The sequence below is a fragment of the Bactrocera neohumeralis genome, chromosome 5 (assembly GCF_024586455.1).
Source record: "Bactrocera neohumeralis isolate Rockhampton chromosome 5, APGP_CSIRO_Bneo_wtdbg2-racon-allhic-juicebox.fasta_v2, whole genome shotgun sequence".
Taxonomy (NCBI): domain Eukaryota; kingdom Metazoa; phylum Arthropoda; class Insecta; order Diptera; family Tephritidae; genus Bactrocera; species Bactrocera neohumeralis.
In genome coordinates, this window is record NC_065922.1 from 53,585,510 (window position 1) to 53,600,276 (window position 14,767).

General features: G+C 36.3%; 1 protein-coding gene across 1 annotated transcript in view; it reads left to right on the plus strand.

Annotated features, from left to right (window-relative positions):
* Positions 1-14,767, plus strand: part of LOC126758407 (chitin deacetylase 1) — a 104,959-nt gene that overhangs the window by 16,356 nt on the left and 73,836 nt on the right. Inside the window, exons 2-3 of the mRNA XM_050472666.1 lie at positions 8,546-8,628; positions 11,937-12,048. Of these exons, the coding sequence (XP_050328623.1) occupies positions 8,546-8,628; positions 11,937-12,048 (195 nt within the window). The remainder of the gene's footprint in view (positions 1-8,545; positions 8,629-11,936; positions 12,049-14,767) is intronic.

Sequence of the window (14,767 nt, forward strand, 5' to 3'; positions counted from 1 at the left end):
CGGTCTTGGGAACGGTAGAAATAGAAGTTTGGGGTTTCTCTAGATATGCACTTTCAAATCTGGCCAGTTTTTAAGTTCAACCTTCTCTGAAATAGATACTCAGATTTCCTGACCCGGATTCTAGACTACGACATGAATATCCAAATTAAGTTTTCTTACAACATAGAGTAGAGAAGAACAGGTTTACTAATAAGGATCCAATATGTAAGTATGTTCGCCGAGCTGAACTCAGACCCGCTAAACCCTATCTCTCTCTCTCTGCAGGTGTCTTTATTGTAGAGGTATAAGTCTTTTAGGGAACTCAGACCAAAAATCCTTTAATTAGACAAATTATATAAAATTTCTGGTTTCACTATTATCTTTACCGACAGTGAAAGATGGAGCTAACTTCCCTTACAGAGCCCACTTTGTTAATCTCATTTCGGTTTGTGTACAAATAAACATAGAAAGAAGTAAGAGAGCGGACGGTATGGTGAGAAAAGAAACATATAATGATGAATCTGGGACGTACATTTGTGCATGCATTCTTACGAGGACATATCAGGCAAAAGATTCAATAAAAATTTCTAGAATCAGTCAAGGCTTATGCAGAATATTAAGTACTAAAACGTCGAGTTTAAAGCAACCATTGAGAGATGCATCTTAACTGATTTAAAAGTAAAAATATTGTGTAGTCGAAAAAGTCTGTTCGTTTTTTGTCAACAGTTGTCGTTGCAGTCGCATATCTCTAGTGCTACCAATCCCATTATGTAATATCATATAGTGTTGGAAAGGTGAGATTTTAAGATTCATTCAACCAACAAAATTCGGGGAAGTTGAAAAGAAGTTACAGCTGTTCAAAAATGACAGAAAATAATGAAGAAATTCGCCAATTTTTTTTAAATTTTTGTATAATAAAGGGAAGAATGCTACGCAAGCCACAAATGAGATTTGTGAAGTTTACGAAGACGATGCTGTATCAGCTCGTGTATCACAACAATGGTTAGCTCGCTTCCGTTCTGGAAATTTCGATGTGAAAGATGCACCTCGCTCTGTTCGCCCTTTTGTTGAAAAAGTCGATTAAATTATGGAAAAGATTGACCAGGACCGTCAAAAGGAGCCATGATACCGCTAAGGAGCTTAACATTCGTCATCGAATGGTTTTGAACCATTCAAACAAAGACTGGCTACAAAAAGATGCTCGGTATTTGGGTACCACATGAATGTTCTCTAAATGAAATCGAACTATTTTTGAAGTGAATGGTAACAGGACGACGAAAAGTGGATCAAATACTACAATAATGTGAGAAAAAGATTATGGTCCTAGCATGGTGAATCTCAACAAATGGTCGTAAAGCCAGGATTGACGCTTCGAAAGGTTATGCTGAGTGTTTGGTGGGATTGGAAAGGAATCATCCACTATGAGTTGCTCCAGCCTGGTCGAACGATTGATTCTACATTTTACTGTCAACAACTTATGAGATTGAAGGAAGCAATCGAAAAAAAAACGGCCAGGACAACGCTAGACCACACACATATTTAATGACTTGACAAAAACTGGGAGAGCTTGGTTGGGAAGTTTTGATGCATCCACCATATATCCCTGACCTTGCACCATCGGACTACTATTTTTTCGGCCAATGCAGAACTCCCTTAATGGAGTAAAGTTGGCTTCAAGAGAAACTTATGAAAATTACTTGTAGCAGTTTTTCGCTGAGAAAGCAGAACCAGTTTTACACTAATGGAATAATGTCTCTAGCGGAAAAACGGCAAAAAGTGATGGATCAAAATGGATCATATTTGGTTCAATAAAGTTCATTATAAATATAAAAAAAATAAGTTGAAGTTTGATTAAAATTCGAAAAGACTTTTGCGACTACCCAATATACGCAACATTAGAAGTAACTATTCACTAGGGTTTTTCCTTGCATGTGTTATTCTCTCCTTAAACCTCGCTAATATGTGCCCATTCTGGCTATAAATGAGATCCTTGGTAATAAAACAAATTCGGCTGCACTTTGCGAAAGTTTTTTGTAAGGCAAGTTCCCTCTCAAAATTATATCCGACTAAAATAATTCTGAAGTCAATGAAGGGCATTATAGCTTCGGTGCAGCCGAAGTTAACCTATTTCCTGTTTTATGTAGCTGTTTTGTGAAGTTTCAATTACTTTCCGTTATATTAAATGAAATCGAATAAAAAAATCCCTTTTCATCTATTTTTTTTTACAATTAGCTCAATATGATTTAATTAAATTTCCTTTATTTCCTAATTTATAATACAATAATGAGCTTTCATTTATATTTTCAATCAATTCATACGCCTGTATCCCAATCAATGCCATTAGCAGGTAACTAACTCAATAACGTATCGAAACGCCATTCTTTATATTGCAAATAATAGCATACTTTTAGACGCAAGGTTAAAAGTGCTCATGTGAAATTTAATATGGCATTTCAATGCCACACATATGTATATATTATTTTCACTTTTTGTTCGTTTTAATTGCTAATAACTATAGAAAAGGCTTCGCTCCAAGCTATAAAGCGCTGAATGTTTATACAAAAGCTTTATTAACTTCAGGCTGAAAACATTTCAATTAACTCTAATCTCGCTAAGCGCTGCTATATATCTAGAATAAGCTACATATTAGGGCGTCTGTTATTTCCCGATATTTCTTTATAAAGATAAATTCACAAAATGGAAACCCCGAATTTCAACGGTGTTAAGTTAACAATGTTGTAGAGAGAGTGAAAAAGGTCAGTGGTGACCTCTATGTTTGAAAAAATATGTTGGGAGCTACTTGGCGCTTATAACTAAGCTTCATGCATTTGATGATACACAGTAGTAGTCCAGCTAATCTTCCTTTATGGTGCTTTAGTGTCGTGGACCGCTGTCAGCAAAATCTCATACAAAAATACATCAAACTGCATACAGCGGCTCACTGTTCTCTGCATAACGAAAACGTTAAGAATCACTCTAACGGCTGCAGTAGAAAGATTACTCAACCTATCTACATTGCAGTGGAAAGATCTGTAAAAAAAATTATTTGCAAAATTGACGGCGTTAAGTGAACTTTTCACAAGGGCCTTCAGACATAGCTCGATAAGCAGGGAATTGATGAATTTAATAGTCCACAAACATTCACGCATTATTTGAGAGAGAAGGTTTAACAGCAAAAGAGGTGGGTGGCATAGGAGCCTGCGACTCGCTAGTGGAGCTTACAACATCTACACTGAAAGATCAAAAATGTCTGATGGAGTGGGCGTCGGGAACCCTTGTTAAGAGGTGGATCTCAGGCGACCCTTCGAGGATGACATGGTAAAGAACGTAGGAAACAACATAAAGAATAACAAAATATATGTCCATAACCCGGCGTCAATTGAGGAAATACTCTCACTTCGCATTACGTCAGAGACTGTCTTTTGGAATGAGGAAGGCAGTGGATGTCGTAGGCTGCCGGAAAGTGACTGCATACTATATACTTGGTTCAAGAATACAAGGGCGTTTCGGAAAAAAAATAGTTGATGAGATTGCCAAAAGTGCCATCCAATTGGCTATTCGAAAATAGGCAAGTCGCTTAAAACGATATGAAATTTCCGAAAATGCTGCAGTATCCTGCAGCCAAGCTCTCGTGCAAGCGCATGCTTTTTACTAACACGGTATCGAAAGACGGCAGGAAATTGGTGGTCTAATGACAGGTCACAACTTACTTGTTTGACATGCCAGCCGGATGAGCATTAGTAACAACGATACGTGCAGAAAGTGCAGGGAAGTAGGCTTAAGGAAGACGCTGGATACCCTCTTCTATGCTCCTGTTTGGTCTTATATAGAACTCGTCTTAGATTTCTAAGAGCTTCGTAGTTCTTGGAACTAAACGAAGTTATTCCGTATCAAGTTTTTTTTTTAAACTTCGCTAAAACCGTTGACGTCCCGTGTGACGTAAACTTCAATTCAAATTAATCCGAACCTCCACTGGGCATACCTAAGGACCAGTAGATCTTTGTATAGCATGATAACCAGAAGAATTCAGAAGACCTGCTAATTGATTGCATAGCAGTCTACAAGCGGAAGATAAAGGCCCGGAGGTCCATGTTTCCAAATAGACTTTATCAATATGCTGGGGCTAGGTGAGACTTTGTTTTTTTGGAGAAGGCATAATAAGCCTAAGTTCGCTGTGAAATCCTCGTCTATCTATCTTAGAGTACTTTCCCATACTAGTATATATCACAAAGTGACTGGATGCCATTGATAAAGACGTAAGACGTTCCTTAACTAGCCCTAAACGCTTGGTCAGTGAGCTCAATACTAGGCCCAGCTATCAGTGTGCATAGTCATTTCTCTGAAGAAGGCAGCACTCTGGAGCAGTAAATCTGTCGGTATCTTAATGGCAGCAACCTTGTCTTGAAAAACGTAATAGTAAGGCAGTCTGAAACTGCAGTTGATAGGGAGTTCCAGGCAAAATACCCCTGCACTAAAATTCCATGAAAAAGAATTAGTTTACTTCGATTTTTTTTAAGACGGAAACTCAAGTTAGAGGAAGCGTCTGTAAGGAAAAACAGGAAACACGAAAAATAACGGACACCCTTATATAAGTGTGTTTCAACCCCGATTTCTAATGCCACACGAATTTAGTTAAATACCGACTGCCTTACGCACATAATATTTACCAAAATCACACATGCACTTAATAAAATTCCCAGCATTTACCATTGAGCTTTTAATTTCAATAAACATTTCGCATTATTGCTTTATTTATTTTAATTTTCTACGCATTTAAACTAAATCAATAGACACTTTGCTAATTCAAGGTTTTAGGCCGCTAGCTTTACGCCAGCATGGGAAGCATATGCCGCGGCGCAATGTTTGCAAACGGTGTATAGGGAAGGCAACAACAGCAAAGCAACACTTGCCAAACAGCTGTAATTATTTAAAATGTTTAATTGAATAAACACCGACGCATAATTAGCATAAAATTATTATGTAAACAGAATGCAGCAGGCAGCAAAAGTGACCGACCATTCGCCTGTCGAAAACTCGAAAACAATTCGACATTATTAAAATTACAAAATATGTGGCGGAAAGCGAATTAAAAATTCAAATAAATTTTCCAAACGGCTTTGGCCATTAAATAAATGAGTTTTCACTGTGTATGTATGTGTGTGTGTTAGTATGTGCAGCTGCATTGAGTGCTTTTGGGCCGGATGCAAGTGGCTAGATTTATTAGCAAACGTCTGTATATGTGTATATATATGTGTGAATATGTGTGCATGCATATACATATATATATTATTTACATGTATATATATACATATGTATGTGTGTTAATGTCAGCAAATATTGAATATTATTTGTTTTTGTGTGAGTGAAAGTGGGGTGGGGGACTGCGCAAACTAAAGCTGACCTCGCCGCTCGCCACTGAGGCTTACACGTCCGCCGCTGCAGGTGCGCTTCCAATAACAATTGCGCTAATACTTAATTTAGCATGTTAAATATTTGGCAGCAGCATTGAAAATAAGTTTAAACCGGAAAATTAAATAGTTGGAAAATTTTTCGACTAATCAACGGTGAAGCGCCTCGCAGCCATCCAATAAAACCCACCCGCCAACGAATTGACCTACATCGCTTAGTAACACGACCTTTTGGCTAACAGTAAATAAATTTTTATGCACAAAACTCACACACACCCACACATACACAGATTTTCGGGGTGCAGGGTTGCAGGGCGCATTTCCAGCATTTAGTTACTTGGAAAGCCAAACTTTCCTCGGCTAAATTACGTGAATTGCACAAATTGATTTCGTTAAAAAATCCACTCGCGTACCTCGCCTCGTATGTAGCAACTACAATGAAAATTGTTGCTGGAAAAAACTTCGCTGAATACTGGGCTTGGGTTGGTCAACGCTTGTTGCGCTTCCAGCCATTTGCGCACACAAACTTCGACAAATAAATGCACTGTAACGGGCCAAGGCTAGCGTAGCTCAAAAAGCATGTGTTACAAACGCAGGAACAATGCGGCTAGCTAGCAGTTACAACAACCAAAGTCAATATTAGTTAGTTTGTGCATTTTGTTTTGGGGAATAAGACAAAAGTGAATAGTTAACATTGTGTAGTTGGTAGTAGTGATGTGACTAGTCTCATTTGTACTAGTGGCGGTCAAAAGCTTTTTCTAAACCACGGTGATATATTTTAGAACAAAATCTTGTCTTCATGTACTCTTTATTCTACTCCTTCACCAGCTTCTATGTAGTTAGATTCGGTTCTCCGTTTTTGCTTTTTTCCCATTTGTTCATAAATCACCCGGACTGAAATTTACACATATTTATTTGCGAATTCAAATCTTCATTGGCAACTTCAAAATAGGCTCTTGAGACAAAACAAGCACTCTATCACTTAATCTAATTTTCCACACACTTGTGGTTGGCTTTAGTCTAACTCATTTTGGGAGTGCCATTCGTCAACTAGTTGAACTGCGTCGACGTCATATTCATAGATCCATATCTGAAGCATAAAACTTTTGACAAAATTTAAAATAAGCGTGTTCATCTTGAAACAAATAACTCAATTTTATAGACTTTTTCCGAGGAAGTCCCAGTCTAAGGAAAATGTTTCCGTTATTTCGGACCTCCAATCCCTCCACTTATAGATAATCATTCTGCAGTTCTCTCGGAAATATCTTATGAAATATTCAACAGTTTTTTAAGTCCCGTAATATATCCCATTCATTTTGCTCTTTCCGTGCTCGCGTTATCTTTAAACGCAAGGTTATTATTCCATATTAAGCGGTTACATGGGTTTCCTCAGGTGAAAAACAGTCTTTTTTCAACAAATTTTTTTTTCATATAAAAAATGAAATATAATATTTTTTTAGAATTTGTTATTGTTACAAACATATACTAGATATTAACCAAAAAGTCCTGAAATTTTGGGAACAAAATATTTTAAACTCGGTCATTGCGTCGTCATTTCCAGTGACCCCTCGGAAAAAATACGCACCCGCGTTGGCAGGATAACTCATCTAAAGTAAAAAAAACGTGTTTTTGTTGAAACCTTAACTTAGAACTTGGACTAAGGAAAAAAACAGAAAATTGGTTTTTTGCAGACACTTTTACAAAAAAATTAAAAACGCAAATTTTTATTCAAATAGTTGTAATCGAGAAAAAAATCTTTCGTCATAGTCTTTAAGGATTGTAAAGTTCTAGAAGATCGACTTCAAAAATACAGTTTCGAGAAAAACGTGTTTAAAGATGGCACACTTAGCCTAGTTAGCCTCGAGCGCACAAGTTCTCACGGCTGTATCTCCGAAACTATTTCTCGGATCAACCCCAAATTTTAAGAAAATATTCTTCAGGTCTTGTAAACTGAATAGGACATTATAAAATCAATTTTTTAAAACCGTAAACCCATGGCCAACCAAGAACAAATACTTTCAGAAATATATCTAAGAAGCTGTCTATAACTCCCTGCCATTCTGAGAGAAGGAAATTTCATTTGAAACCATATGCAATTTTCTGAGCGTCCCTTTAACTTCTTCCTCTTCGAATACGATTCGTTGTTACTAACTTTGTGTTTTCCATACCTATTCTTATAGGCCCAAAATGCGGACAGCGATTTCTTCAGAATATACCTGGATTCCTTATTAGACACATTCAGGATAAAAGTTTTGACACATAAACTAGTTTTTGATCCAATGAAAGTATTATCTAGGTGTTTCTTTCCTCAGCACATTTGAAGCTCAATTCTAGATATAAACTCATTATTTTATTTGCTTAGGTACATAAATTAGGACTTCTCAGCTGGTTTAAAAAAATACATATTTGGAAACTAATAATCAGGAGCTGCTTCCAGGCAACTACTATCTAGTATATATGTCAACTTAGAGGCCTCAATAGAATGAAAGTTAGTAATATTAAACGATTGTAAGAGGTAGATACAAGGAGCGTTCAAAAAGTCTTTAAATCCCCTTCAAACTATTTTTGGATTTTAAAGAAGTTTGAATCTTGCTTGTGGAGAAGCCTATTATATGATCCCAATCTAAAGAAAAATCAATTGTAGTTACCACAGCATAACTGAATCACTTATTTCTACCATAGTCATATTTACTAACAAAGTGTGCCCTCAAACCTAAATCCATATACATATATATGTAGTATGTATGTATGAACATTGTGAATTCAATAAGGTTTACATAGAAATTTACGCAGTTGCATAGTTACGGTTGCAAAAGGAAATAGGCGAAAATGCGAGTAAAACGAAATTTATACTTTCGAAAAGTTTTCATAGTTTTCGAAAATTATACACATACACAGCTACATACTTGTACAAAGGGCCACACATACATTGCTTGCGAAACTTTTCTTAGCCGCGGGTGTGGAAACCTTGAGCAATAAGCTTTTAAATAAAGAATATTTAAAGTTTTTCCTCGATTTTCGCTGAAAAATGATCTTTTATGGCTGCAAAACTATAAACTTACGCATTTTCGTATATTTGCATGTGTGGGTCCTGATACCAGTTATATGGCACAATCGTTTTCGACAAATAATTTAATTTTTCTTGCTTTTATTTGCAGCACAAAAAGAAGATTTCCAATGCCCCTCCACTATTGCGAACGGAAATTATGCTGATCCAGTCACTTGTCGGCGATTCTATCAGGTATGAGTTTTGGAGAAATGTTCTAATGTAATGCATTGTGTAATCATTATTGGGATATACAGATTTTCCCGAAAGTGATTAAAAATATGAAAAACTGTTGATTTATTGGCTACTAATTTACGAGTGTATTATTTAATCCATCAGTTATAAAAGATTATACAAGGTGCGTTTCAAACTAGACAGGACTTTTTGAATCTAGCACCCCCTAGTGGCGACATTTATATGTCAACTGGTGCGTTAGAGTCTGCTTTCTTTATCGATTGTCCAGTGAGAATTTCATAATATTTAATTGAGAGTGAAGTTATTGCGTTTTAAGTGTCAGTACTATGTTTGTGTTATCGGTGCGAAAATGAGCTTCGAACAACGAGCCAACATTAAATTTTGTTTTAAAATTGGTAAAACTTTTACCGAAACGCTTCAATTGATGAAACAAGTTTATGGCGATGATTGCCTATTCCGTGGCAGAGTGCACGAGTGGTTTCAACGTTTCAAAGTGGTCGTGAGGACATAAATGACGATCAACATGTGGGCCAATCAAAATCCATGATCGCCGGAAATACCATCGAAACTGTGCGTGAATTCATCAAAAATTAGCCGAAATCATCATTGAAATTCATGGAAATGGAATTGAACATCTCCAAAACATCGATTTATTGCATTTTGACTGAACATTTGGGCTTACGAAAAGTGTGTGCACGGTTTGTTCCGCACAAATTGAATGACGACCAAAAATTGCTCAGAATCCAACATTCGAACTACGATTATTTAACCACAAATCACATTTTAACCATTAACCACTCCGCGTATTCACCTGATGTGGCACCGTGCAACTTCTCCCTTTTCGGAAAAATGCATTTTCCTATGAAAGGAAGGCGTTATGCAGACGTAGAGGCCATTCAAAAGGCTTGCACCGGCATACTGACGGCCATACCGGCCAACGAGCTAAAACACTCGTTCGACATGCTTTTGGACCGTGCAAAAAGCTGTATTGAAGCAGAAGGAGACTATTTTGAATAAAATAAATTGATTTTGCCGAAAAAACGATTTGTTCTGTTTTTTCTTTTAAGTCCTGTTTACTTTGGAATGCACCTTGTAAGATTAGATCAGAACAAAAATAGAACAAATGGAAAAATTCTGCTTAATCATGTACATTTCGTAGATGGTTTCTAGGAGAATACGTATGTATATATTTAACTTTCAATTTGGCAACCTGTAAGGCGGTCTCTTCGAAGTGAAAACACACAAACTTCGCGCAGCATGTCGATTCAAAAGGTCTCCTGAGTCGTGATCTGAGGTCTTAGCAGAGGCAACACCAAAAACAAAGATTGCACCAAGAATTTCCAATTTGTATCCTATGACTAGGTCAAGAAGGTTAATCTGGTATTGTAAAAGTCAAAATAAAATGTATTGGTTATTCGTAACCCGGACTTTTAATTATGGGAACTACTTTTTTCAGTTTGGAGAGAGCGACAGAGGTTTTTTAGGAATTTACTCTGAAGCCACTATTGGTCTTCGAATAATATATATACATTGAAAATATTATGAAAACACTGTTATTAACCAATTTGCACTTATTTCCACGATTGGGAAATATCAAAGATCAGTAAATCCCACACTTTTTTTATCACAAACATTTGCTCTCTAAAAATTTTTTTTTGATTTTTGCTAGAAAAATACGAAATACATAGAAACAGTTTTCTTTGTTTATACAACCAAGAAAATTGAAATTCAAAACGATCTGAGGGTAAAGTCAATTAATTTCAATATCAATTACTCATAGCATATTTCACGAAATATCTTCAGGGAGAGGATTCGAAAATAGTTTTATTACAAATCAAGATTTCAATTCTGCTTCTATTATGATCCCTTTATATATTTTTCATATTGGCGCAAATAATTTATTATTTAATTTCATATTCAAAAATTTATTTGTATTTTATTCTGGAAATTATTTTCTCACTAAAAAATAACTTATAAAATAATTTTTATTCTGAATTTCGTGTAAGATCTTTTATTTTCAACTTTCAAGATCTGACGCTTTCGAATAAAATTTTGTTCAGCGATGGGGCCCATTTCTGGCTCAATGTGTATGTAAACAAGCAGAATTGCCGCATTTAAGACGAAGAGCAGCCTGAAAATATTCCAGAACTGCCATTTCATCAAAAAAACAACGGTTTCAAAAGAATTTGTTTCGCGCGGTGGAATTATCGGTCCATATTCCGGTCTATTTAAAAATTATGCTCTGCCATCAGATCAGCAACTCGAGTCTGCCGTCAATGTGTGGACCGTTATCGCGCCAAGATAACCGACTAAGTTGAAGCTCGTGATATCGATAACATTTGGTTTCAACAAGACAGCGCCACTTCCCACACATCGCATTAATCAATGGATTTATTGAGATAACACTTCGGTGAGCAGATATTTTAAAGTTTTGGGCCGCTCGATTGGACACCAAGATTGTATGAATTCGAGTTTTTCCTGTGTGATACTGTGAAAAGAGCAAAACATCTTGTCGAGTCAGTTACCAGCTGAAAGCGATGAGTTTCGCCGAAAATTGGACTCAATGGACTTAAAGAGATAATCTTCAAAAAATAAATGCCAAAAAGTGGTCTTTCGAATGATCATAAACATTCCACATTAAATTGGAAGCTTTCGTGATTTTTCTTTAAAAAAGTAGAAAACATCGAAATGGATCACCCTTTATATATATTTCATATTGTGAACAGACTCCTTGTTAGAACAAAAAGGGTTTCTTTAATTGCTTTGATATCTGCTTGAAAGACACAGCTGTGGTCCAGTAGACGAAAGGCAATTTTCGTATCAAGTTTTGCTAAAAAGTCAGCACCTCCCACTTAATTATTCAGTATGGACCCATCCATTTAAATGCTTATTCTTGTGCTCTTTTCCAAACGAATCTAAATTTAATTCTAAAGGATTTCGAAAATCCGTTGTATTCGGTAGAAATGGAAACGTACTGAGTTAACTTAGAAGGTTCCAAATTACTGGCAACTATTAGGGAGGGTTTCCTCAGACAAAAAGACTTCGCTGTCAGTTGCTTACTGAAAAAGTACAGGTATATTGGTAGTAAGTGTAAAATAACGTTTAATATCTGACTTCACGGAGTTCTAACAACTGCACTGATGCATATACTAGTTGCTTTTTGACTTAAATATTAGTTGTCAATTAATATATTTTATTATTTCTATTGCTACTCATATTACTGCTACAACCAAGCAAAGCTTGAAAAGCTCACAATCATAGTTACACCACAAAATAACTGTAATTCAATAAATCTTACTTCCTTTCAGTGCGTCGATGGTTTTCCTTACTTGAATCGCTGTCCGTCAGGTCTGTACTTTGATGATCAACAAAAGTTCTGCACCTTCAAGGATGAAGCCAAATGTGGGCCACTCCCAACAAGTAAGTGTTTACTCAAATATTATATAACAGTATATTTTGCCATATGCAAACAAGTAATATAATAAATAATGAATTACGGTAAATGTTTGGAAATAAAGCAAATCGAATCAGGGCAGCTTATGCACTTACGAGCGTATGCCATGCGCCTGTGTCTTCATACATCACTTACTATACACATGCACAGAAAAGCAGATGTGTGTGCGTCTGTATTAGCAATATATCCATGTGAGCAGTGACTTATAAATAAAATGCTGCTGGAAAGTAAGAAATCCGAGAAAGTGTAAAAGCACCAGTAAAATAAACAATAAATCATAATTGCGGAGTGCAAGGTATCAAGTGTGTACATATGTCTGATAGCGAGTGTGTGTGTGTGCTTAAATGACAAAATTACAAAAGCGTTCTTTTGCCTACTTACACATACGAACACATCTTGCATGTGTGTTGGTAAAGTGCAGCAGCTGCTTGGCTCTTAATATGCATATAACCTTATTGGACATTATATATATACATAAATATATTATAAATATGTCTATGTAGCGCCATCGCACAGTGGTATCTGGTAGGTTAACCATAAAATTTCAGATATCAAAAGCAATTTTTTTATACTCTCGCAACAATGTTGCTAACGAGAGTATTATAGTTTTGTTCACATAACGGTTGTTTGTAAGTCCTAAAACTAAAAGAGTCAGATATAGGGTTATATATACCAAAGTGATCACGGTGACGAGTAGAGTCGAAATCCGGATGTCTGTCTGTCCGTCCGTCCGTCTGTCCGTCCGTCCGTCCGTGCAAGCTGTAACTTGAGTAAAAATTAAGATATCATGATGAAACTTGGTACACGTATTCCTTGGCTCCATAAGAAGGTTAAGTTCGAAGATGGGCAAAATCGGCCAACTGCCACGCCCACAAAATGGCGGAAACCGAAAACCTATAAAGTGTCATAACTAAGCCATAAATAAAGATATTAAAGTGAAATTTGGCACAAAGGATCGCATTAGGAAGGGGCATATTTGGACGTAATTTTTTTGGAAAAGTGGGCGTGGCCCCGGCCCTACTAAGTTTTTTGTACATATCTCGGAAACTACTATAGCTATGTCAACCAAACTCTATAGAGTCGTTTCCTTCAGGCATTTCCATATACAGTTCAAAAATGGAAGAAATCGGATAATAACCACGCCCACCTCCCATACAAAGGTTATGTTGAAAATCACTAAAAGTGCGTTAACGGACTAACAAAAAACGTTAGAAACACTAAATTTTACGGAAGAAATGGCAGAAGAAAGCTGCACCCAGGCTTTTTTGAAAAATTGAAAGTGGGCGTGGCCTCGCCCACTTATGGACCAAAAACCATATCTCAGGAACTACTCAACCGATTTCAATGAAACTCGGTATATAATATTTTCTTAACACCCTGATGACATGTACGAAATATGGGTGAAATCGGTTCACAACCACGCCTTCTTCCAATATAACGCTATTTTGAATTCCATCTGATGCCTTCTCTGTATAATATATAGTACATTAGGAACCAATGATGATAGCGGAATAAAACTTTACACAAATACGGTATTTGAAAAATATGTAAATGACGTATAATGAAATCTCGATTATCACTTTTTCATGCGAGAGTATAAAATGTTCGGTGACACCCGAACTTAGCCCTTCCTTACTTGTTTTTGAATATTTTTTTGCGCGTATATTTTGTTATACGCGATATTTTTTATATTCGGAACCAATTCGTCAGTTAATATTGGAAAACTAACCATTTTTACGCGATTTTTTTTTACGCGATTAGTGGCAGAACCAATAATCGCGTAAAAAAAGGACTGAGTGTACATTAAAATAATACTTTTAGTTTTATCATCAATCAATTAAAACCTGGTTTTTCTTTTTATTGCATCGTTATATGAAAGGCTAAGCACTGCGATCCGAAAACTGAAGAACATATTAAAAATTTAGTGAAACAAAGAAATTTGTACAGAAAAGTAGCGAATTTACTGAATGCTTCCAAAACACTGGTTGAACAAGCAGTAAAATGAGTTCCCCAGATTTAAACACGCCACATTAAGTCAAAAATAGCATTGTTTGTCAAAAAAATATAGAGTGCTGTGTTAAGAAAAGTCCATTTATTACGGCAGAACTTATAAAATATGATTTAAAAATTGTTGGTGATCTATCAACCAACCGCATAGTACTTAGAAAGGCAAACCTGAAGAGCCGAAGCACGCGAAAAGGGCCTCTATTGTCAAAAAATACCGTACAACAAAGGCTTAAGTTTGCTGAAGGACATGTTCTTTGGCCTAAATAACAATGACGCAACATTTTCGGGTTTAACGAAATAAAAGTCTACTTATTTAATTCTAATTGAGATTTTCATTATGTAAAAAGACCGTATAATGCAGCCTGTAACACTAAGTATACGATAAAGACCGTTAAATATGTTGGCGGAAACATTATGGTTTGGGGATCGTTTTCATACAATTGTCTGGGCTCATTGCATAGGATACAGGGAACTATGAAGGCAACCGATTGTGTGGCAATACTACAAGAATTTATGCTATAGAACGCTGAAGACAATATGCCATTTAGGTGGATATTTATTCAAGACAACGATCCTAAAAACACGGCTAAGTGTACAAAAGATTGGTTTGGGAACAACAATGGAGTGGCCACCGCAGTCCCCGGATCTAAAATCCATTGAAAATTGGTGGAATACAGT